Raw genomic sequence first — 21,920 nt, 5'->3', positions numbered from 1 at the left:
ATTAGTTTAATTATGGCTGGAAGAGTGAAAGGTTCCTGCTGTGAAATACGGGATGGTGATGGAGTGGGGAAAGCAGAACAGGTCTGTAATCACAGCCATTCCTCCCTGGTGAGCCCTAATGTCCATTAAGGCAGGATTACACTCTGTGGCAGCCTGGCTTTGCTCCCTGCAGGGACCCTGCTGCCTGTGGCAGCTTCTGGACCTCAAGGCCCTCAGGATCCAAAGCTTTTGTTTCATCCCAGTTATCAACAAAGGCTTGGAGACCTGATGCCAGGGTCAGGGAAGGGCTGGCTGCCCACACAGGCTGCGGGTGCAGTTTGGGATGTGGGTGTTGCTCGTCCTGTGGCAGCCAGAGCCCAGGCTGGTGCTGGCCTGGCTTCCAGGGACATGCCATGGAGCTGTTCCTTCCCTGAGACCTCCAGACAGGGTAGTTTGTGGGCTAACAGCAGAACAGTGCCAATGTTTGGACTGTTGGGTTCACATCCTTCCTCCCAAAACTGCCCAATCACCCAACCACAGCTTGTCCACAACACCCAGAGATGCTGAGTTCCCTTGGGAATCAGTGGCATGCAGGACAAGTCTTTGTCTGCAATTAATGCAGCTAAATACTCTGCTTTGGGGTTTGGGGAGGGAAAACCAGGTGGTGGTGGAGGGCAGAGTGTCGTTCTTGGGGTGACAATAATCCTGTGGCACAGGGGGCTGCAGCCCCTCCTGTGCAGAAGAGACACAGATAATTTGTACAACCAGATGCTCATTAGGCTTGCAAGTAAATATTTAAACATAACCCTTCCTGTTTTCCCTCCTGCCAGCTCCTGGCTGTAGGTGCAGAGGGGTCTGAGCCTGACCCAGGTCAGGCAGGGCTTGGTCCTTTGCTCCAGCATCGTTGGGCACCGACAGAGGAACAGCAAAAATGGGGATGAGTTACTGCAGCTGCCTTGTAAACATTTAGTTTCTTTTATTTTTTCTTCTGTTTTGGGTCCCCAAGGCCTAATTTGCTGAGATAAAACCTGAAATCCACACGGAATACGCTGTGAAAACACAGCCTTGCTGGGTGGAGCTGGAGCTGGGTTACACCTCAGCCCTGTCCTCACTGGGCTGCCTGAGTCTGCAGCAGCTTTTCCTCACCCATTGGGGCTAAAACTACTGGTGTAGGTTTGATGGGAGCCTCAGTGTTTTGAGATTGGGGCCAGCCAGCTTCCAGGGGAGCAGCAGAGGAGCAGGGGTGGTCTGAGCTGGACCAAGGACTGGTGGTTGATGCTCTCACTCCTCTGGTACCACCAGCTGTGCTCCAGGATATCTCACAGACCACTCTGATCCTACAGTGGCTTCCAGTTGTGTGTTCAGCCTTGTCATGTTCTCTGGCTCTTTCCTGGGGCAGCAGAACTCGTGTGTTTCTGCTGGGAAGGAAGAAACCAGATGAAAAGCTCAGCAGATGGGCGTGCACACACTCGTTGCTGCCTGTTTGTTGGGAGAGGCAAGATCCAAGGCTGGTCCTTGCTTGGAGGGCAGCAGTGGGAATGATCTGTGGTGTGTCACCTCTGGGGTACACAGACCTACTGTGACATCACCCTGTGTCTGGGGGCTCCTTCCCAGAACCTGCCTGTGTCAGAAGGGCTCATTTGAAGCTGGGAGGGTGTTTTGAGTAGAAGGCTGAAGAATGCAAAGTACTTTTTTAGTCAGAAGAGAACACACGCATTTTTCTTGGAGTGACTCACAAACATCTCAGCATCCGAGGTCTTTGTCTCCAGAAAGTTGCAGCACAATCGACCTCCAGGGACAGCACTTAAATCCCACTTGGCAGAGGGTGCTGCTAGGGAAATAGTTCCCCTCTCTTGTGCAAGACACGCATTTGCAGAGCAGACACCCCGTGGCCGCAGTTTATTTCCAGTGCCTGGAATTATTCTGCGTTTTGGAGTCACGACATGCTAAATCTTAATGAGGGATTTGGAGAGAGGCAGCTTCCCACCCCACTGCTGGAGATTTAACAGCACACACGCCAGGGGCACAGATTTAAGCAGAGAAGAGCTGGTGTTTCCAGCCCTGTCAGTGCCTCAGTTTCCCTTGGGAACACTTTTCCACAGCAGCCTTGGTCCCCTGGGAGCTCCTCTCCTGTCTCAGCTGCTGTGGAGGGACAGCAGCTGCTCCCAGGAGCTGGGCTGGGTGTGAGAGCATCCTGGCTGGGGCTGGTGCTGGGAGGCTGCCGTGGTGTCTGTGCGTGCTGGGAGGAGCTGGCAGTGGCCGTGTGCTCGTGCTGGCGTGTGCTGAGAGCGCTGTCACTTTGGCCTTGCAAAGCCCGGTAGTAATCAGTGCTAATTGCAATTCCTCCTCCCTGCTGTCCGAGTGGAGACCAACAGGTTGTTTCCTGAAAAGCTTTTGTTTGTCTTTCCTGCCCGTGTTCCCGGCAGGAAGTCTGCCCTTCCTGGGAAGGGCGGTTGGCATCGCTCTGCCTGGGGGCTGTGCCTGTGCTCACCTCAGGCTGGCCCAGGTTTAACTCCCCCCAAGGGCCAGCAGGAGCTGGAATTAAATGCTGTGTGCTGTGGTGAGGGTGAGGAGCTGGGAGAGCCTTATTTTGGGTTTGAGGCACTGTCCCTTTGCCTCACCCTGAGTCCCTTCTGCCCCAGAGCATCCATCCGATCCAGCAGTGTGAGGGTTCCCTTTGCACCACGCAGATGTTAACTGGGAGGGTTCCACTGCAGAAATCCCCTGGCACTGACCCCTCCTAACCCAGCTATTCATGGCATCCAGCGCCTTGTAGCAGCTGAAGGAATCTGGGAAGAGTGTGGCTGCTGAGAGTGAGTTATGTTTAGCTGCTTGTCCCTTTCCCTGGAGCTAAAGAAGTTTTTCTAGACCTTAAACCTCCTCAAAACACACAAGTCCAGCTGTCACTGTTTTGAAGGACATAAACCTGGGAGAGGATGCTGTTGCCCTGTAGAAAACTCAGTTTTCAGTGTGCCAGGAAGGTCCCAGCCTTGCAGGCCTGGCTGTGAGCTGCACCCATCCACAGCTGGTGGCAAAAAGTCAAAAATGAGTCTTGAGACAGCAGCAGCGGAAATGTGGGTGGCAGTTTGTCCCCGAGTGCCTCCGTGCCCGGCTCCTGCTGGGTGAGTGCCATGGGCTGGTAAAGGTTCATGGTCCCACCCTAGCAAAGCTGTGTGGAGCCTGCCCAGAGGCTCTGAACAGGTTTGGTGATTGCAGGCTGTGTTTGGGAGTGGCTCTGGAACATGCCCGGTGCAGGAATGCAGTCGCAGGGATCGGGGTTACCGGGACTCCGGAGCCGCCGGTGACACCAAACCCTGGGCTGCTCCCCAAGCTCTGGGGGAAGGGAGGGGTTGGCACCTTGGCACAGGGCAGCTCTGGACCTGGAGAGAGGTGGAGGAGAGCTGCTCCATGCACAGCTGTGCACAGCTGGGCAGGGAGGAGGATTTTCCAAGATGTGGTGGCACCAAGCCCTGAAGCCTCCCAGGCCATCGCTTGGTTCTGTGTTTTCCTCCCTACCTGGAGTGCTGCAGCCATGGGATGACAGCCCAAAGGCCCTGGTCTCTCAGTCTTTATTGGCAATTAGATCTTTCTTAAACCGTGCTTTTCTTGCAGAGTGTCCTTGGCTTCCCTTCTGGTGTGAAGGAGAAGCATTATCTAAACACAGGACTGGAAATTGGGAGCTGCTGGCTTCTCACGCCATTCACTTGGGGACTTGGGCAAGTCCATTTAATGTCTTTTGTCTCTCATTTCCTTTTTACAGCTGGGAGAAAATTAATACCAGCTCTGTAAAAGACTCCCAATTGATCTCTTAATTTCTTGTGAGTGCTTCAAGATAAAACCAGGGTACATGCTCTTGCTGCTCTCAAAAAAAAAAATGTGTTCAAGTGTTTCTGCTGAAGGTCTCTGCCCATGGATTGTTCCCAGGGCATGTTGTGGTGTGTGTGGGCACCTTCTCCTCCCTGCAGGCTGCTCCAGGTTTTCCCAGGGTCAGAGCAGTGAGGTTGAGCTGGGAGGAATTGCTGGCTGCAGGCTCAGCAGTGTGTGCTGGGTGGGAACGCCAGGTGCTGGATCCCACAGAGCTCCCCAGCCTTCTCTGGGCTGTCCCACGGTGCCTGGAGAGAGAGGGCTGGGGGAGAAGCAGAGCAAGGAGCCCTTTGCTGTGCTGGAGGGAGGAGTGGGTGCTGAGGCTGGCAGGGCCCAGGGAGGAGAAGTGGGTGTTGTGGTTAATTCCCAGTGTAAACAGCTCCTTTCTGAGTGTACACAGGGCCGCCCATCCTGGCAGGCTGCAGCCAGGGTGCCTGTGGGTGATTCAGAGGCAGCATCGCTCTCTGCAGCACTGCAGCGCTGCCACGGGATCCCAGCACACCTGCACACCCACACAACCCCTCTGGAGGGAGGGAGATGGGCTCTGCCCTTCAGGGGAGCGTGTTCTGGAGGGTGCCAGGGCAGGGGGGAGCTGGGCTCATCTGCATGCGGCTCCTGGCTGCTGGCAGGATGCTCTGATGCCTTTGGTCGTGTTCTCCAGGCTGCTCAGCTTTTTGGGGACCTTCCTGCATCTCCAGCTCCAGCCCTGGATGGGAGGGGCAGCCTCGGGGTTTCCTGGTAGTGCCATCCTCATCCTCATCCTTGGGAGTTTCTGTGCTGGTGCCCCTGGCTGGGAGGGGGCTGCACCTCCAGGGTCTGCAGTGTGGCACTCCTGCATCCCTGCAGGGCCTGCAATGTGGCACTCCTGCATCTCCAGGGTCTGCAGTGTGGCACTCCTGCATCTCCAGGGTCTGCAGTGTGGCACTCCTGCATCTCCAGGGTCTGCAGTGTGGCACTCCTGCACCTCTAGGGTCTGCAGTGTGGCACTCCTGCATCTCCAGGGTCTGCACCGTGTCACTCCTGCACCCCTCTGCAGTGTGGCACTCCTGCATCCCTGCAGGGTCTGCAGTGTGGCACTCCTGCATCCCTCCAGGGTCTGCAGCATGGCACTCCTGCACCCCTCTGCAGCGTGGCACTCCTGCTGTGGCTGGCGTGGGCTCAGGGGCACGGTGCTGCACGGTGCTCTGCAGTCACTGAGCTACCAGAACAGACCTTGTCCTTGCACACAGTTGCCAGAGGAAGCTTTGCCCTTGCCCTGCTCTTGCTGTGTGTGCCAGGGCTCAGCTGCTTGTCCTCTGTTCCCAGCTGTGTCGTGCCAGGGGCTGGTGCTGGGTGGGAAGGAGCTGTCCCCCCTCCCCTGCCCCAAGTGCTGCTCTGACAGCACACCAGACCCCATCCCATTATCACCAGTGCATGAAATGCTCTGAAGAGCTGCTCTCCAGCAGGCTCTGTGCACAGAACAGCCCAGGCCTGTCCCCCTGGCCATCTCTGACCTGCCCTTGGCACCTTGACCTGGCAGAGCCATGCCAGCATTGCTCCTGCTGCTGCCCTGGCATCCATCCCCTCTGTGCCTGGAGCATGGGAAGCTCTCAGCATCTTTCCAAGGAGAAAGGCTCTGGCTGCAGCTTCTTTGTGTTTATCCTGCCCTGGGCTGTGGGCTTTGCTCCCCAGAGATCCCCAGGGAAAGGCAAGTGCTGCTGCCTCCAGCTGCCTCCCATGGGGTGTCTGCACTCGTCTCCCCTTCCATCAGAGGGTTTGGTTTATTCAGGGCCTGCCAGTGGGAATTTCCTGGGAGCTGCTGCTGCAGGAGGAGAGTGAAGCTGTCAGACATCACAGCCCCTGCACCTGCCCACAGCCCCTCCTCACAGTGCTCAGGGGAGCATCTGCTGTTCCCCAGGGCTGAAGGGCTCTGCCCTGGCCTGCACTCACCAGGCCCCTGCTCTGCTGATGTGCTGTGCCTCGAGGGCTCAACCAGGCCATTCCTCACGAGTCCTGCTGTGTGGAGCCTGCTCCAGGCGTGGGTTGTGCTGCAAGGCTGGTACCTGGCAGTGTCTGCTTTTTGTCCTGTGGCTTTCAGGTTTTGAGTCACCCAAGGGCTGGCCTGGTGCCATCAGCCCTGTTCTTATCTTCTGCAAAGCAGGCAGGGTCCAGCCAGGTCACCTTCCCACACACACCTGCCTTGCCTCAGGCACTGGGGCTGGACCCACAGGGCTGGGGGCTGGGGCTGTACCAGGCAGGAGCTGCTTCCTTTTGTGCCTGGGGTGTTTGCTTTAGGTGGGAAAAGGGGTAAAACCAGGGGCATCCTATCACAGGAGCTGCTTCCATTTGTGCCTGGGGTGTTTGCTTTAGATGGGAAAAGGGGTAAAACCAGGGGCAGTTGGGTGGCTGTGAGGTGGGGCCAAGCTGGGTGAGCAAGGTCTGTAGGCACAGGGGTGATAATGTCACAGCAGGGGAAAATAAAACAGTCCCTTTGTCACCTGGCAAGGGAGCAGCGTGGCTTTTGGGGACATGGTGTGCAGTCCAGCTGGTCAGGGTCACAGCCAGGCTGTGCTGGGCACCTTGGGCAGGCAGACCCTGGGGGGCTGTCCCATCCCATCCCATCCCATCCCATCCCATCCCATCCCATCCCATCCCATCCCATCCCATCCCACCCCATCCCATCCCATCCCATCCCATCCCATTGATCCCATCCCATCCCATCCCATCCCATCCCATCCCATCCCATCCCACGTGGATGAAGTTGATCCAGACTCCCCAAAACGCCTGCAGGCTGTGGGGCAGTGCTGGGGGCTGATGGATTTTTTTAACCCAGTCCTGGCTGCAGCCCCTGCCCACCCGAGTTTGGGGTGCAGGAGGGACCCCAAAATCAGGGCTGGGTGTTTTGCTTTTCCCTCCTCCCTGTGCTGGCTGTGCACGCTGTGTCCATGGCGAGGTGGCTCTGTGGCCCTTGTGTGGGATCTGCATTCACTCAGTGACTCACAAAAAGCAGCATAAATTAATTACCTTCCTGCTTCTTGGCTTTGCTTCCTAATTAGCGACAACAAAATAATGAGGCTTGAATGAAACATTTGGTTTGTTCTGGAGGAAATTGTTTTGCTTAGAAGCACTTTCTGTACCTGTGCCTTAACACAAAAAACAAGTCACCTTCTCACCAGGAAATGGCATTTAGGGTGGAAAATCAACGCTTTTCCGTTCTGGACATCGAACCCACTGGGTGCTTTTAAAGGTTGCCCAAATCAACCCAAGCTGCTGAAACCAACCCAAAAAGAGCTGCAGGGGAGCACTGGGGTGACCTGGAGCTGCATTAAAACCCTGCCTGCTCCCTGGTGAAACAGAACAGGTTTGGCAGAGCCCAAACTGCGTCATGGCCCCACTCGTGCCCTCCCATGGGATGCTGCGGGAATCAGCCAGGTTGGAGCTCTGTGGGGCTGGAATTCCAGGGCACGTGGTGACGTGTGAGCCTGTGAGAGCGCTGAATGTAATTTAAGCACGGTGGTTTTACCCCCTCTCCTGGCAGGGTGACACCAGCCCTGGCCTCGCTCTATTTATAGGTGTAAATCACCAGCTATTTAATTCCTTTTGAGCAAGTTCAATTTTCATCCCCTTCCCTCGAGGCTTCCCTGTTCCATCTGGTGCAGCTCTCTGCGCTCTCCTTGCTCCCTGTCTTTGCAGGGAGCTGCTGGGTCTGGCTCCATTTTCCAAGGGGGAAGCACAGCAGGGCTGAGACATCCCCTGATGGCCCTGCTGGGCCAGCAGCACTCAGCAGAGCCTGGCTGATCCTGCTGGTCAGGCCATGGAAGGGAGAAATCCAGCGTGGTGTTTTCTGAGGTCAGAGGACAAATGGGAAGAAGCTGAAGCCAAGCTCTGGAGGGCTGGGATGGATTTTCCCCTGGGAGCCAGTTGCAAAGTGTTCTGTCACTGCATCCTCACAGGGCTTTAACCCTGCTGGGGTCTCACCCCATCCCTGAGCCTCCCCCTGCCCCAAACACAGCGAGGGGAAGGCAGATCCAGGGGCTCGGAGCTGTGCAGCCCCTGGAGCCCAGCCCAGCCCTGCTCCCCTCCATCCCTGCTGCCTCTCACCAGCAGAAAGGAGGGGATGGTGCTGAGTCACGGCTCTGTGGATCGCTTGTCCCCAGGGCTGGTGACACATCCCTGGGTTTGGGGTTCAGCCAGGAGTGTCAGTGCGTGGGGGCTCTCCCTGTGTTTGTCACAGGGGGACGTGGGAGGGATCCACACCTGCCTGCCTCCCTCCCCCGGGGCTGGGCACACCCTGCCCCTGCCAGCCCGCTCTCCTGAAGGGTTAACGTGGCCTTTGGGGGCCTGGTGCTGTCACACACGCGTGGCTGCTCCAGCCCTGCTCTCTGCAGTGTCCTTCAGAAGGACAGCCCTTCTGAGCATGCCTGCTTCCCACACCCTGAGCCTCCTCCAGGGATTCCCCAGCTCTGCAGCTCCACACCCAGCCCAGAGCAGCCCCTGGGTGCCCAGGGCTGCAGAGAGCATCCCCCGGGGGGCTCCAGCACCCCCTGCCCACACTGACCCTGCACCCAGCACCAGCACAGTCCCGGGGTGGGAGAGCTCCTAACCCTGGTTAATAATTGAGGGATTGCTCTGTGCCTGCCTGCTGGAGCCTGCAGCTGCTCCAATAAACCTGGAGGATGGGGTTTGTGTAATCATTCTCCTTTCTGTGCCTCCTCTTGGCTGACAGGGATCATCCTGGGAGCATCCTGGCTTTCCCAGGCCCTGTCCCGTGCGTGGGTGCTTGGGAATCTGGGGTGAAGCCTCAGGAGCATCCGACTTAACCACGAGCGTGCCGAGCCCTTCCAGCCGTGCTGTGTGCTCCCTCCCCGTCCTGACAGCAACCAAGTGGCTTTTCTTCCCTCCTCCCTCCTATTCCTTTTCCTCCCCTGGCAGGAGGGGCTGTTAATCCCACCCAAACCTGCAGAGGATGTGGTGTCTGTTGGCCATCCCCAGTCGCAGGGACTGGCTCATGGGGACAGTCCCCTTGTTCCCAGGGCTGGCACACGGTCTCCTGGTGCAGGCTGGCTCCAGCATCAGCATTATATATTTTTTTAAATTATTTTTCTTAGTTTTATCCTTTATTTCTCACATCTGAACAGCAGCATTTTTTCAGGCCCGTGGGAATTGCAGAGCCTCTTACAGCTGCAGCTCCAGGAATGTCCCAGTGCTGGGAGCCAGGTGGGAGATGTTGACATCTCCCCGAGCTGGCCTGGATCAGGGAAGTGCCTGAAGGCTTTGCCTCCTTTCCTTCACCAAGGATTTTATTCAAACATTCTTATAATGTTGTTTCCACAGGGTCTGAGGGAGCTCTTTAAAACCAGAGCTCTGACTAAGCCTGACCTTGGATCCCATGCCGTGTGGAGCTGTAAGGGCCATGGGAAGCTGCCAGTCATTCCCTGCTGGCCTTGGGAGAGGCTTTCCAAGGGCTGTGAGCCCCTCAGGGCACGGAGATGCCTCGGCTGCAGAGTGGGAAGTGTCACCTCAGGCAGGTGCTGAGCGGGGTCTGGCTGGTCCTGACACCTGCAGGGTGGGAGTGCCAGGAGTGGATTGGTGCCAGCCCTCCCCTCCACATCCCCTCAGGCTCCTCCTGCCGGGCTGAGGGTGGAAGCAGGTCAGATACGGTGGGGTTTGAGTCATCAGGCAGGGAAGGAGCTGCTGGATGGAGTTTGTGTAACCCCAGGCACAGCATCCAAGAGCCCAGGAAGGAAAAATCCCCAGTGGGACAGAGTGTCCCAGGCTGGCTGGTCAGGAGTAAATATTTCCATGGCACTGCATCCCCCAGCAGCCTGAGCCTTGCAAAAAGCAGCCCAGCTCCCCCTTGGAGGGATGGGGGTGAACCTTTAGCAGCCAGAACAGAGCCCTCACATTTAAAAAACCTCTTGGGGGAAATTCCTGATGTTGCCCTCAATTGCCCCGTGCAAATCTGACCCCAAGACAGAGACCAGAAACGTTCAGAAACTGCAGAACAGACTTTGTCAGAGCCAGCTTTCCTTGCTAAAATCTCTTTAATTTGAAGGACAGCATTTCCTCCAGATCTTCAAGTGCTTGGTCTGTGGTTAGAACTGGGATTCCCATCCCTGATTCCTTCCTGCCCCAACCCAAGGGATTGCTGAGCACCAGTGGAAGGTGCACCCTGTGTGTGCCTTGCTGGGCACGTGGGAACTGGGAGCGTGATGTGGGCAAGGAACTGTTCTTGTAGGAACTTTTATCTCCTGGATTTCCTTTTCCGTGTTTGCTCAAGCTCTTGGGGTTCATGTTTAACTCCCTGTTAATGGTTCTGGTGGTGTTTGGTGCTGGTGAGAGGGAGCTGCTCCCGTGGAGTTTGTTTTCCAAAGGAGGAAGTTTGAGTGACTGTTCTGGGGATTTCGGGATCAGGGGTCACATTATTATTATTTTATTATTATTATTAGCATATCATCACCATCTTTAAAGCCATTATCAAGGTTTATTCCCCTTTTTGCAGCTCCTGGTGTGCCCATGGTGGGGCATCCCCATCTCCCAGCACCCTGCCACAGCCTTCCTCATCTTCCTCATCCTCCAGGAGGGAGGTTCAGGCACAGGGCTGGGATCAGAGCAGTTCACCCTTTCCTGCCCATCCCAAAGTGGGATGCATGCAGCAGGATCCCACCAGCAGATTGGTGCCAAGGAGCTCTGGAATGCTCTAAAAATACTGAGCAGAGCAAGCAGGGAGCAAAAAATGGCTGAGATTCAGTGAAATCAAAGGCATAATTAAAATGCAGCCCGTGTAAGTGTATTTTTAGGGCCCTACAGAAAGGCTGTAAACCACTGAATTCCCATCAGCACACGAATGTTCCAGTTTAATGGAATCCTGGGGGCCTGTGGGGAAGAAGTGAGAGATGCTTAATTGTCAATGTTTGTGTTTTATTCATGATTGAACATACTTAGCAAGCAAAAACTGATCTGCTGTTGGCTTCTCGCTGCTTGTGTGGCTTTAAGCCTTATTCCAGCCAGAAACTGCCTGCTGTGCTGGAAGGGTCGGTGGTTCCCGGTGTTTGCACGAGCTGTGCATGGAGGAGGGATTATCAGCTCCCCTCCCACAGGAGCTCCGTGCCAGGGCTGCCTGGGGGTGCCCAGAGCCTGTGTGGGCTCCAGGGGATCCAAGGAAGGAGAGAAATCCCATGGGGGTAAATCAGGAGCTGCATCCGGGCTGGGAAGTCCCTGAATGCAGGTGATGGGCGTTGGGGAGAGAGTTTGGATGTTCCCATCTCCTCCCAGCATCCCTCCAGCACCAGGGACTCTTTGGAGCAGCTGGAATGGTTCCTGGAGCCTGGGGGGTGCTGAATCCTCTGGGTTTGCCCTGCTGGAGCCTGTGCCTGCAGCTCAGGGGGAATTTGGGGAGCTGCACGGGGCTGCAGGTCTTTGGGGAGGCACTGTGGAAGTGTGGGCTGTTCCCTTGGAGCTGGGTCGGTGCTCGGAGCAGGTGGAGGAGGGAGGAGCTGGCCATGGCACAGATGTGGCCCCTGCAGGCCCGGGGGGATCTGGCTCCTTCCGAGGGGGTTGGATGTGTGGTGGAATTGCTGCAGATGGCACGGCCGGAAGGAACGGAGGAACACGGCATGCCAAGGCAGGGCTCCTTATTTTAAACTGCTTCCCTTGCCAGGGAACAAATATGCCTCGCTTCAAAATAATAATTATAAAGCCTGGGAGAAGATCCAGGGAGCCCAAAATCCTTCTGTGGGTGTTGGTGTGCTGGCAGATGCCCGGCTGGGGGTGCTTGGTGGGAATGTCACCCCTGGGTCATGGCTGGCTCAGAGACCGGTGTTTGGAGTTGTGCTGTGACTGAAAAATGGGGAAATGTGTTCCCTGCACCCCAAGGATGCCACCAGCCATGTAAGACCTCCAGGAAGGAGAATTGCATCCCAAAATGCACCAAGCAGCAGCTCGGGTTCTGGCCTGAGACCAGCAGTACCACGGTCTGGTTCAGCTGCAGCTTCCACTTGGCAGAGCGGGGCAGGAGGGGAAACTGAGGCACACAAGGAGTGTCAGACCACGAGGAGTGCAGGGAGGGCTGGCCCCTCACTCTGGCACTGTCCCTCTGCAGGCAGCATCCTCCATTCCTGCAGCCAACGTGTGTTGTGTCCTTCTCTCTGCTTCCCTACAGGCTTCCACGTGATCCCGTCAGTGTCCAGCATCGTTCCCGAGAGCTGCCTGCTCATCGTGGTGGGCCTGCTGGTCGGGGGGCTCATCAAAGGCGTGGGTGAGAAGCCCCCCATCCTCAAGTCGGACATCTTCTTCCTGTTCCTGCTCCCCCCCATCATCCTGGATGCCGGCTACTTCCTGCCCCTGCGCCCGTTCACCGAGAACCTGGGCACCATCCTCATCTTCGCCGTGGTGGGCACGCTCTGGAACGCCTTTTTCCTGGGGGGGCTCATGTACGCCGTGTGCCAGCTGGGCGGGCCCGGCCTCAACCACATCGGCCTCCTGGCCAACCTGCTCTTCGGCAGCATCATCTCGGCCGTGGACCCGGTGGCCGTGCTGGCCGTGTTCGAGGAGATCCACATCAACGAGCTGCTGCACATCCTGGTCTTCGGCGAGTCCCTGCTCAACGACGCCGTCACCGTGGTGAGTGCCTGGGCCAGGGGTTTGCTCTGGGGCAGGAGCGTCTCAGGGTGCTGGCAGCTGGCAGGGCTGTTCTAAGCTGCCAGGCGCCTCCTGGCAGCTCCACTTGGACCAAGCCTTGCCAAGGTGTAAAGCTAAAAATAGAGGCTTAGAACACGGCAGAGGTGGGTTGAGGTGAAGTGCTTCCCTTGGTGGGCTGGGGAGGGTGAGGGCACGTGCTGTTGGTGCCATGGGCTCTGGGAATCTGCTCTCCTGCTGTGCCTGTGCCTGTGCTGCCAGGGGAAGCACAGGGGGCTGGTGCTGGGTCAGGCAGCGCTGCCCTGTAGCTTCTGCTCTGTTTGTGTCCTTGCACGTGGTCACCCTTGCTGTCCTCCAGCTCCCAGGAGGTGGGAGGGCAGGACATCAGCCATGGCAAAGGGGACACCTGGAGGGGCTGAAGCCAGGCTGGCATCCCACCTGAATCCCCCCTCTCCAAGCAGCACCTTTGGGAGGTGGGGCCAGGCCTGCTCCCTTCCCAAAGGACATCACTGTCCAGGTGCTGGCTGGGCCAGCATGGCCTTCTCCTCTCTGCAGAGCTGACCTCTAAATTGACTTCTAACCCACTGCTTTTTCCTGGCTCTTTTCCCATATCCCAGCTGTTCATTTCGGAGCGGGCTGCTCAGCCCCTGCTGACAAAGAACACTCTGTCCCACCACGGGGCTTTTCCCAGGCACTTCTCCCCCGTTTCCAGCAGAGAGGTGCCTGCAGGGTCTGTGTCCTCACTCTCATCCCTGGGGGATGCTTTTGTCTGCCCCTGCCCCTGTCCCACCCGGGACCTGGCCCTGGCAGGCAGGAGCTGCACCTCGCCCTCCCCCTGCCTGCCAGTGCTGCTGTTCCTGCAGGATGCCCTAAATCCTGTTTCCCATCCTGACACATGCTTTAACATCTCTGCAGTGTCTGGGGGTGGCAGAAGGCAGCACAGCCCAGACCCTTTCCCTCAGGTTTCCCTCAGCTACAGAAGCTACCTCAAGGGTTTGGGCTCTTCCCTGGGCTGTGCAGGGCAGATGGTCCTCTGTGCATCTGTCAGGAGTCCCCCAGCCTGCTCCTTGGGAAAACAGGAGCAGCCTCTGGCTGTGACCAAAGGCCCTCCTGGGACAGTGGGGAGCAGAGCTGTCTCAGACACTCCTTTGGTGGCACCATGTCCCTGGGGGCACAGAGGAAAGGGAGGATCCCCCTGTGTCTGGCACAGCAAAGCACCAGCAGCTGGTTTTGGTGTGAGCCTTGGTCAAGCACAGGACCCAGCTCGGGGTCACCAAGCACTGACACAGCTCAGCTCAGGTGTGCCACAGTCCCAAGGGACATCCCTGGGCAGGTGTCCCCCGAGGTGAGGCTGTCCCACCGCAGGGACAGCCTGAACCCTGATCTCCTTTCTCCCTGCCAGGTCCTGTACCACCTCTTTGAGGAGTTTGCCAGCTTCGAGCAGGTCACCATCCTGGACATCATCCTCGGCTTCCTCAGCTTCTTCGTGGTGTCTCTGGGCGGGGTCCTGGTGGGCGTCATTTACGGGGTGATCGCTGCCTTCACGTCCCGCTTCACCTCGCACATCCGCGTCATCGAGCCCCTCTTCGTGTTCCTCTACAGCTACATGGCCTACCTGTCCGCTGAGCTCTTCCACCTGTCCGGCATCATGGCGTGAGTTGGGGCTGGGGCACCAGGGGCCCTCTGTCCCCAGGAGCTCGGCAGGGCCTGCTGGGCGTGACCAGCGTGTCCTGGCTGGTGTGGCCAGTGCTCGGCCAGTGGTGTGTCTGGGCTGGGATGTGCACAGGAGGGAGGTGAGTCCTGGGGGTGTCCCTCAGAGCCTGGGGTGCTCACAGCCTGTTCCTGTTCTCCTGGGCTCACAGGAGCAGGCAGGGCCTGCTGAGCACTCAGGACAACTGGGCTTGTGCCCCAGTGCTCACTCCTGCCCTGCCAGGGGAAGGAGAAACCTCGTGTTACCTTCTCTGGAATATTTGCTGGTGCTCCACAAGGCCTGTCCTGCCCTGAGTTTGGTGTCAGAACACAAAAAGCTGCTACAGGGCCAGGGCTTGGGGCTGTCCCCATGTCCCCATGGCTGCTGAGAGCCCTGACCTCCCCCCAGGCTCATCGCCGCCGGCGTGGTCATGCGGCCCTATGTGGAAGCCAACATCTCCCACAAGTCCCACACCACCATCAAGTATTTCCTCAAGATGTGGAGCAGTGTGAGTGAGACCCTCATCTTCATCTTCCTGGGTGTGTCCACCGTGGCTGGTCACCACTACTGGAACTGGACCTTCGTCATCAGCACGCTGTTCTTCTGCCTCATCGCCAGGGTGCTGGGTGAGTGTCAGTGTGCTGCCAAAGTCCTCGGGGTGGTAAAAGAATGGTTTGGGTTGGAAGGGACCTTAAAGCCCATCTTGTTCCAGCTGCCATGGGCAGGGACCTTCCACCATACCAACCTGGCCTTGAGTGGCCATCTGGGTCACAGTGAGCTGTCAGGACCGTGGTGGTTCCCCTTGCTGGGGAGACTGGAGGTGACTGGGTGGCTCTGCTCCACCCTGGGCATCACCCATGCTGGTGGTTGGTGTTGTGGGGAGGGGGCACTGAGGCCCTGCTTGTGCCAGCCGTGGGGTGGAAGCTGCTCAGGGATGTTGAGGTGAGCAGACAGCTCTCACCTGCACCCACGGCAGGGCAGGCTCTCTGGGGCTGGAGGGGATCCTTGACCATTCACACAGGACTGTGCTGCTCCCCCAGGTGTCCTTGTCCTCACCTGGTTCATCAACAAGTTCCGGATTGTGAAGCTGACGCCGAAGGACCAGTTCATCATCGCCTACGGGGGCCTGCGGGGAGCCATCGCCTTCTCCCTGGGCTACCTGCTGGACTACCACCACTTCGGCATGAGGGACATGTTCCTCACTGCCATCATCACTGTCATCTTCTTCACCGTGTTCGTGCAGGTTGGTGGCTGTGCTTTCAGAGGGGAAGGGGGCTCTTCATGGCCCTGAGCAGAGTGGGGAGCCCTCCACAGGGCCATCCCTGACTCTGTCACTGCCCCACGTCCCCAAAACGCTGCACAGTGACACCAACAGCAGCTTGGCTTTGCTGAGCCCATCCCACTGCCAGCACTTGGGCAGAGGTGTAACCCCCTTCCCCTCCCCAGGGCATGACCATCCGGCCCCTGGTGGATCTGCTGGCTGTGAAGAAGAAGCAGGAGACAAAGCGCTCCATCAACGAGGAGATCCACACGCAGGTAACGCGCTGCCTCAGCCCTCTGCTCTCTGTGCTTCTGCCACTCCACTGTCACTGGGACCTGCCCCTAAATCAGTGCCCAAGGTAAGGGGGGCAGAGCGAGGGCTCTCCCCTGTCTGTGTCGTCAGTGCCCGCTCTGACCCCAGTGCCTGTAGAGCCAAGCCCGCTTGTGTGGGTCCATCCTGCCCTCCCAAAGCCATCCTGGACCCACAGCCCAGATTTTACACACCTTGAGTGCTCTCCCCACGTGTCAGTGTGGGTGTCAGGGGAGGGAGAGGGTGGGCAAGAGCCCTGCGAGCTGCTCACGCCTTGGACAATCTCTTCCAGTTCTTGGATCACCTCCTGACAGGGATTGAGGATATCTGTGGTCACTACGGGCATCACCACTGGAAGGACAAGTGAGTGGGGAGCTTTGGTGCCTGGGGAAGGGTTCCAATCACCACCCAGAAGGTTTCACAGCTCTGTGCCAGGGCCATCCCTAGTGGGCACCAGCAGGTGCTGGGTGTTGTGGAGAGATTCAGGGAAGCCTGGCCTGAGCCATGCTGGTTGAACTGGACCCAGTTCTGAGCCCAGCAGCTGTCCTGGGCAGGGCTGGGCAGTGGGGAGTGGGACTGGGGTGAGGCCAGGCTGACCTGTGGCTGCTCCTCCCCTCCCACACGCCCTGAAGGCTGAACCGCTTCAACAAGAAGTACGTGAAGAAGTGCCTGATCGCGGGGGAGCGCTCCAAGGAGCCCCAGCTCATCGCCTTCTACCACAAGATGGAGATGAAGCAGGCCATCGAGCTGGTGGAGAGCGGGGGCATCGGCAAGATCCCCTCTGCCGTCTCCACCGTCTCCATCCAGTGAGTTCCCTGCCCTGGGCACCCTCCCGTGGCACCCTGAGGGCTCCCTGCTGGTGGCCACAGGGCAAGCAGCCCTTGGGTGGCCATCGTGGTGTGGCTCTGAATCCTGCCTGTCCATGCAGGAACATCAACCCCCAGACCCTCCCTTTGGAGCGCGTCCTCCCAGCCCTGTCCAAGGACAAGGAGGAGGAGATCCGGAAAATCCTCCGCAACAACCTGCAGAAAACCAGGCAGAGGGTGAGGTGTCCCCTGGCACTGTGTGTGTCCCCTTTGCCACCCCCCAGACTGTGTGTGTCCCCTTTGCCACCCCCCACACTGTGTGTGTCCCCTTTTGTAACCCCCCACACTGTGTGTGTGCCCTTTGTGACCCCCCCACACTGTGTGTGTCCCCTTTGCCACCCCCCACACTGTGTGTGTCCCCTTTGCCACCCCCCAGTCTGTGTGTGTCCCCTTTGTGACCCCCCACACTGTGTGTGTCCCCTTTTGTAACCCCCCACACTGTGTGTGTCCCCTTTTGTAACCCCCCACACTGTGTGTGTCCCCTTTTGCCACCCCCCACACTGTGTGTGTCCCCTTTTGTAACCCCCCACACTGTGTGTGTGCCCTTTGTGACCCCCTAGACTGTGTGTGTCCCCTTTGCCACCCCCCACACTGTGTGTGTGCCCTTTGTGACCCCCCCACACTGTGTGTGTCCCCTTTGCCACCCCCCAGTCTGTGTGTGTCCCCTTTGCCACCCCCCAGACTGTGTGTGTCCCCTTTGCCACCCCCCAGACTGTGTGTGTCCCCTTTGCCACCCCCCAGTCTGTGTGTGTCCCCTTTGCCACCCCCCAGACTGTGTGTGTCCCCTTTTGTAACCCCCCACACTGTGTGTGTCCCCTTTGTGACCCCCCACACTGTGTGTGTCCCCTTTGCCACCCCCCACACTGTGTGTGTCCCCTTTGCCACCCCCTAGTCTGTGTGTGTCCCCTTTTGTAACCCCCTAGTCTGTGTGTGTCCCCTTTGTGACCCCCCACACTGTGTGTGTCCCCTTTTGTAACCCCCTAGTCTGTGTGTGTCCCCTTTTGTAACCCCCCACACTGTGTGTGTCCCCTTTGCCACCCCCCACACTGTGTGTGTCCCCTTTGCCACCCCCCACACTGTGTGTGTCCCCTTTGCCATGCTGGGAGTGGCAGGGACATTGCCCACCCTTCACCCCTGCTGTCCCTGCCCTGCTGTGCCTTGTGCTCCTGGTCTGACTCTTCCTCCCCTGGAGGCTTTTCCTGCTGGGATAGTCCGAGGGAAAGGCTGGTTTGGTGCCAGTGCCTGAGCTCAGCCTTTAAACCCCGTTTGGGCCAGGGTGGGCCAGGATCAGGAATCTCATGGTGGCACACAAGGGATGAGCCACGAGCCTGCCTGGGCCTGCTCTGCCCACTGCTGGCTGTTTCATCCATCTCCAGAAGAATGGGGCTGGGACCTTTCCTTCCTTTCCCTGTGGGATTTTAACATCTCCTTTCCGTGGGATCTCTTCCAGCTGCGATCCTACAACCGGCACACGCTGGTGGCCGACCCCTACGAGGAAGCCTGGAACCAGATGCTGCTGCGGAGGCAGAAGGCCCGGCAGCTGGAACAGAAGGTGTTGGGGGAGCTCCAGGCTGGGCAGGGAAGGCACAGGGAGGGGGCTGAGGTTCAAGTGACAGAGGGGTGACCCCAAGCCCTGAGAGTCCTCTGAGTGCCCCAGGCTCCAAGCAGGTCCCTGGAGGGTGGCTGGAAGGATCTGTGCCCTTGTGCCCTGCATCCCCCTGCTGCTCCCTGCTCATCCCTGAGCCCAGTGCCCTCCCCAGCTGGCCTGGGCACGCTGCTGACGCTGCCCTGCTCTGTTGCAGATGAACAACTACCTGACAGTGCCAGCACACAGGTTGGACTCGCCCACCATGTCCCGGGCTCGCATCGGCTCAGGTAGGTGGGAGGGGAGTGCAGGAGGAGCAGCCCTGCCAGCAGCTGGAGCGCTTGGAGTTTGTGCTGTCCTGCACCTCCTCAGCTCCCCGTGGCTCTCCAGCCCCGACCATCCCCATCCCACACCCATCCCAAGCCCCAGAGGGTTGCTACTCCCAGCAGAAGCACCCAGCTCGCTTCCCAGCACGATTCCTTCTGGGTATCAGCTCGGGCTGTCCCTGTGGAGCTCAGCTCGGGCTGTCCCTGTGGAGCTCAGCTCGGGCTGTCCCTGTGGAGCTCAGCTCGGGCTGTCCCTGTGGGGCTCAGCTCGGGCTGTCCCTGTGGAGCTCAGCTTGGGCTGCCCCTGTGAAGCTCAGCTCGGGCTGTCCCTGTGGAGCTCAGCTCGGGCTGTCCCTGTGGAGCTCATCTCGCTCCATCCTCGCCTCCCCGGCCCTGTCCGTGCCCCTCCCAGATCAGCAGCGCTCAGCCGCAGGACCTGTTGCCCCTGGGTTCCCAGTTTGTCCATCGCGCATTTGCTTTGACACCCGCGGTTCCTCCTGTCCCGCGTGTCCCCTGCTGCTGCGGGGACAGGTGTGGGTGTCGGGCGTGGCTGCGGAGCCGCCGCTCCATCAGCAGAGGGCAGCTTCGCCCTTCGCGGCGGGGCCGGGCTGAGGCAGCTCCGCGGCGCTGCGGGATCGGGAAAGGGAATTATCCAGCTGAATTGGAAACCAGCGGGACAGCCCGGGCACCCCAGCCCCAAACAAACATCTGGGGTGCATCACCGGGGGTCCCTGAGACCCCCCCTGCCCTGGCTGACCCCTCTGTGCCCCCAGACCCGCTGGCCTACGAGCCCAAGGAGGACTCGGAGAACCTGCCCATCATCACCATCGACCCGGCCTCGCCGCAGTCCCCCGAGTCCGTGGACCTGATGAGCGAGGAGCCCAAGGGCTGCGGTGGCCTCCCACCCTCGCCCGAGGAGGATGAGGAGGGGCTGGTGATGCGGGTGAAGGAGCCTTCCTCCCCGGGGACTGACGACGTCTTCACCCCGGGGAACAGCGACAGCCCCAGCAACCAGCGCATGCTGCGGTGCCTGAGCGACCCCGGCCCGCGGCCAGAGCCCGAGGAGGGGGAGCCCTTCATCCCCAAGGGGCAGTAGCTGCTGCCACAAAGCCTCCAGATCGTTTCTCTCTCTCTCTTCACCCATTCGTTCTTTGCTCTCTTTTTGGTTTCTCGTCACTACACACCGGGTTCAGGAAGGGGAGACTGTCCTGGATGGACTGGGATTGCCAGGACAGCTCTGCCCAGCGAGCCCTGGGCTGGCCCCAACGAGCAGGGAAGGAGGCCTGGGATGCCCCGGGCTCCTTGGGCCGCGTGCCCTGGGGGTGACGGACAATTTTCCGCCCGGGATTGGGATTTGCAGGTGCCTCACGGCCCCCGCGGGGCTCTCCAGAGGTGCCCACCCACTCAGGACCTGCGGCCGGCTCTGACCAGGGGTGTCCACATGGCACAGCTTCTCCTCTCCCCACTTGTGCTTTATTGCCCCTGGCCTTGCTCTGGAGCAGAGATGGGACAGCAGGAGCTGTCGCGGGGCTGGCACACACGCACACACGCTCCCCCTGCACCCTCCCAGGCACCGCGGGCTCCCTTGCCTTGGCAACTCCCCCATGGGACCGGCTGTGCCTGGGGTCCTCCCTCCTGGCCTCACATTTCATGCCAGGTCTTTTCAAATAAATATTCTAGAGCCATGCAGGGGTGCAGCTGGGACCCGCCTCGCTTTGAGCAGCCTCTCCATCCCTCCTGGAACTGCTGTCCCCTGTCCCCACGGGGACCCTCCGCCAGCCTTGGCCCCTCGCCCTGTGCCAGCGCCGCAGCGGCCGCTCCTTAACCAAAGACGGGGCCCGGGGTGCGCCAGGGGATCGTTTGTCCCCCTGCAGCCGAGAGGAGCTGGGGGAGAGCCGAGGGCCAGCTCCCCCAGCCTGGGGACACGCTGGATCGAAAGGTTGGCAGCAAGGGGACATTCTTTCCCCAAGGCTTGGGAGGATCGCTGGGTGTTGCGGTGACCTGCAGCCCTGCCCGGGCTCAGGGGTGCCCTGTATCTGTCACCTTGTCCCCCGCGTGCCACCTTCGCCGTGGGTGCCACGGGGTGCTCCCCACGCCCTGCCCAGCGACCCCGGCCGCTGTCCCCTCCCTGTGCCGTGCCTTGCCACGCTCTGCCCGCTGCCTTGGTGGGCGCCTGTCCCACGTCCCACCGCTCCCACCCCGCCGGCTCCGCGGGGCTCCGTCACCGGGGCGAGCGCCCACGTCGCTGCCTGCGCCTGCCTGCTGCCCTGCTCTCTTTCCAGGAGGAAAAAAAAAAAAAAAAGCAATGGAAATTTCTCTTGTATAAAAAGGAAAAAAAAAACCAAACCCACATGTAAAGAGATTCTTGGTTTTTATCATAAATATTCTAATAAATTAATGTTAATTTTTAGTGGGGGTTTTTCCAGCTGTTCGGACTCCTGCTGCTGCCTCACGGTCCCGGCTGTGCCAGAGGAGCAAGGTGGCTGTGACACCTCGTCCCCGTCGTGGGGATGGAGAGTTTACCTCTCACCCTCCTGCCGTGGCTCAGGGACAATTGAAGCCCCACCCCGGGGAAACATTTTAAATAATTTCCAGCTTTTAGCTTTTGATAAAGCCCAGGCTCCCAAATCCTCCCTGGAGGGAGAGGTGTGAGGATGTGTTGGAGGCTCTCCCGGGGGAAGGTTCTTTTCCAGGGGGATGGATCACCCAGCACAGCCCTGGGTGTCCCTGCACGGCTCTGCACATCCCGTCTGTGCGTTATCCCGGGAGAAAGGGGCAGCACCTGCCTGGTCCTGCTTGTGGGGGATGAAGGTGCCATCCCCAGGGGAGGGGCCTTGGGAGCCTCTGAGCGCTGTGATTTTCTCCAGGAGCCGAGACTGGAGCTGAGCCCTCACTGAGGAGCCAGTTCAACCAGCATCCCAGGGCTGCGGAGGGGAAAGAGGCTCAAGGCAGCACCTAAATGAGGAGCACCACAGCACAAAAACCCCCCAGGATCCCCTTTGAGGAGCAGCACCACAACCCAAAAACCCCCCAGGATCCCCCTTGCATCCTTAGCAGGACTTACCTACCCCGGACACTGCCCACCCCGGACACTGCCCACCCCAGGCACTGCCCACCCCGGACACTGCCCACCCCACACACTGCCCACCCCGGACACTGCCCACCCCGGACACTGCCCATCCCAGGCGTTTCCCACCCCGGACACTGCCCACCCCAGACACTGCCCATCCCAGGCACTGCCCATCCCGGACACTGCCCACCGCAGGCACTGCCCACCCCAGACACTGCCCACCCCGGACACTGCTCATTCTGGACACTGCCCACCCCAGGCACTGCCCATCCCGGACACTGCCCACCCCAGGTACTGCCCATCCCAGACACTGCCCATCCCGGACACTGCCCATCCCGGACACTGCCCATCCCG

At 59.2% G+C, this 21,920-nt stretch overlaps 1 protein-coding gene across 1 annotated transcript in view; it reads left to right on the top strand.

Annotated features, from left to right (window-relative positions):
* Positions 1–20,906, top strand: part of SLC9A1 (solute carrier family 9 member A1) — a 28,964-nt gene extending 8,058 nt beyond the window's left edge. Inside the window, exons 2-12 of the mRNA XM_033080859.2 lie at positions 11,984–12,444; positions 13,862–14,112; positions 14,558–14,775; positions 15,190–15,392; positions 15,596–15,685; positions 16,012–16,082; positions 16,352–16,525; positions 16,648–16,762; positions 18,036–18,137; positions 18,388–18,460; positions 19,270–20,906. Coding sequence (XP_032936750.1) covers positions 11,984–12,444; positions 13,862–14,112; positions 14,558–14,775; positions 15,190–15,392; positions 15,596–15,685; positions 16,012–16,082; positions 16,352–16,525; positions 16,648–16,762; positions 18,036–18,137; positions 18,388–18,460; positions 19,270–19,592 — 2,081 coding nt within the window. The 3' untranslated portion in view covers positions 19,593–20,906. The remainder of the gene's footprint in view (positions 1–11,983; positions 12,445–13,861; positions 14,113–14,557; positions 14,776–15,189; positions 15,393–15,595; positions 15,686–16,011; positions 16,083–16,351; positions 16,526–16,647; positions 16,763–18,035; positions 18,138–18,387; positions 18,461–19,269) is intronic.
* The last annotated feature ends 1,014 nt before the right edge of the window (positions 20,907–21,920 follow it).

Source organism: Catharus ustulatus, chromosome 26 (assembly GCF_009819885.2).
Source record: "Catharus ustulatus isolate bCatUst1 chromosome 26, bCatUst1.pri.v2, whole genome shotgun sequence".
In the NCBI taxonomy this organism is placed as follows: domain Eukaryota; kingdom Metazoa; phylum Chordata; class Aves; order Passeriformes; family Turdidae; genus Catharus; species Catharus ustulatus.
This window is presented reverse-complemented; position numbering and strand designations above follow the sequence as displayed.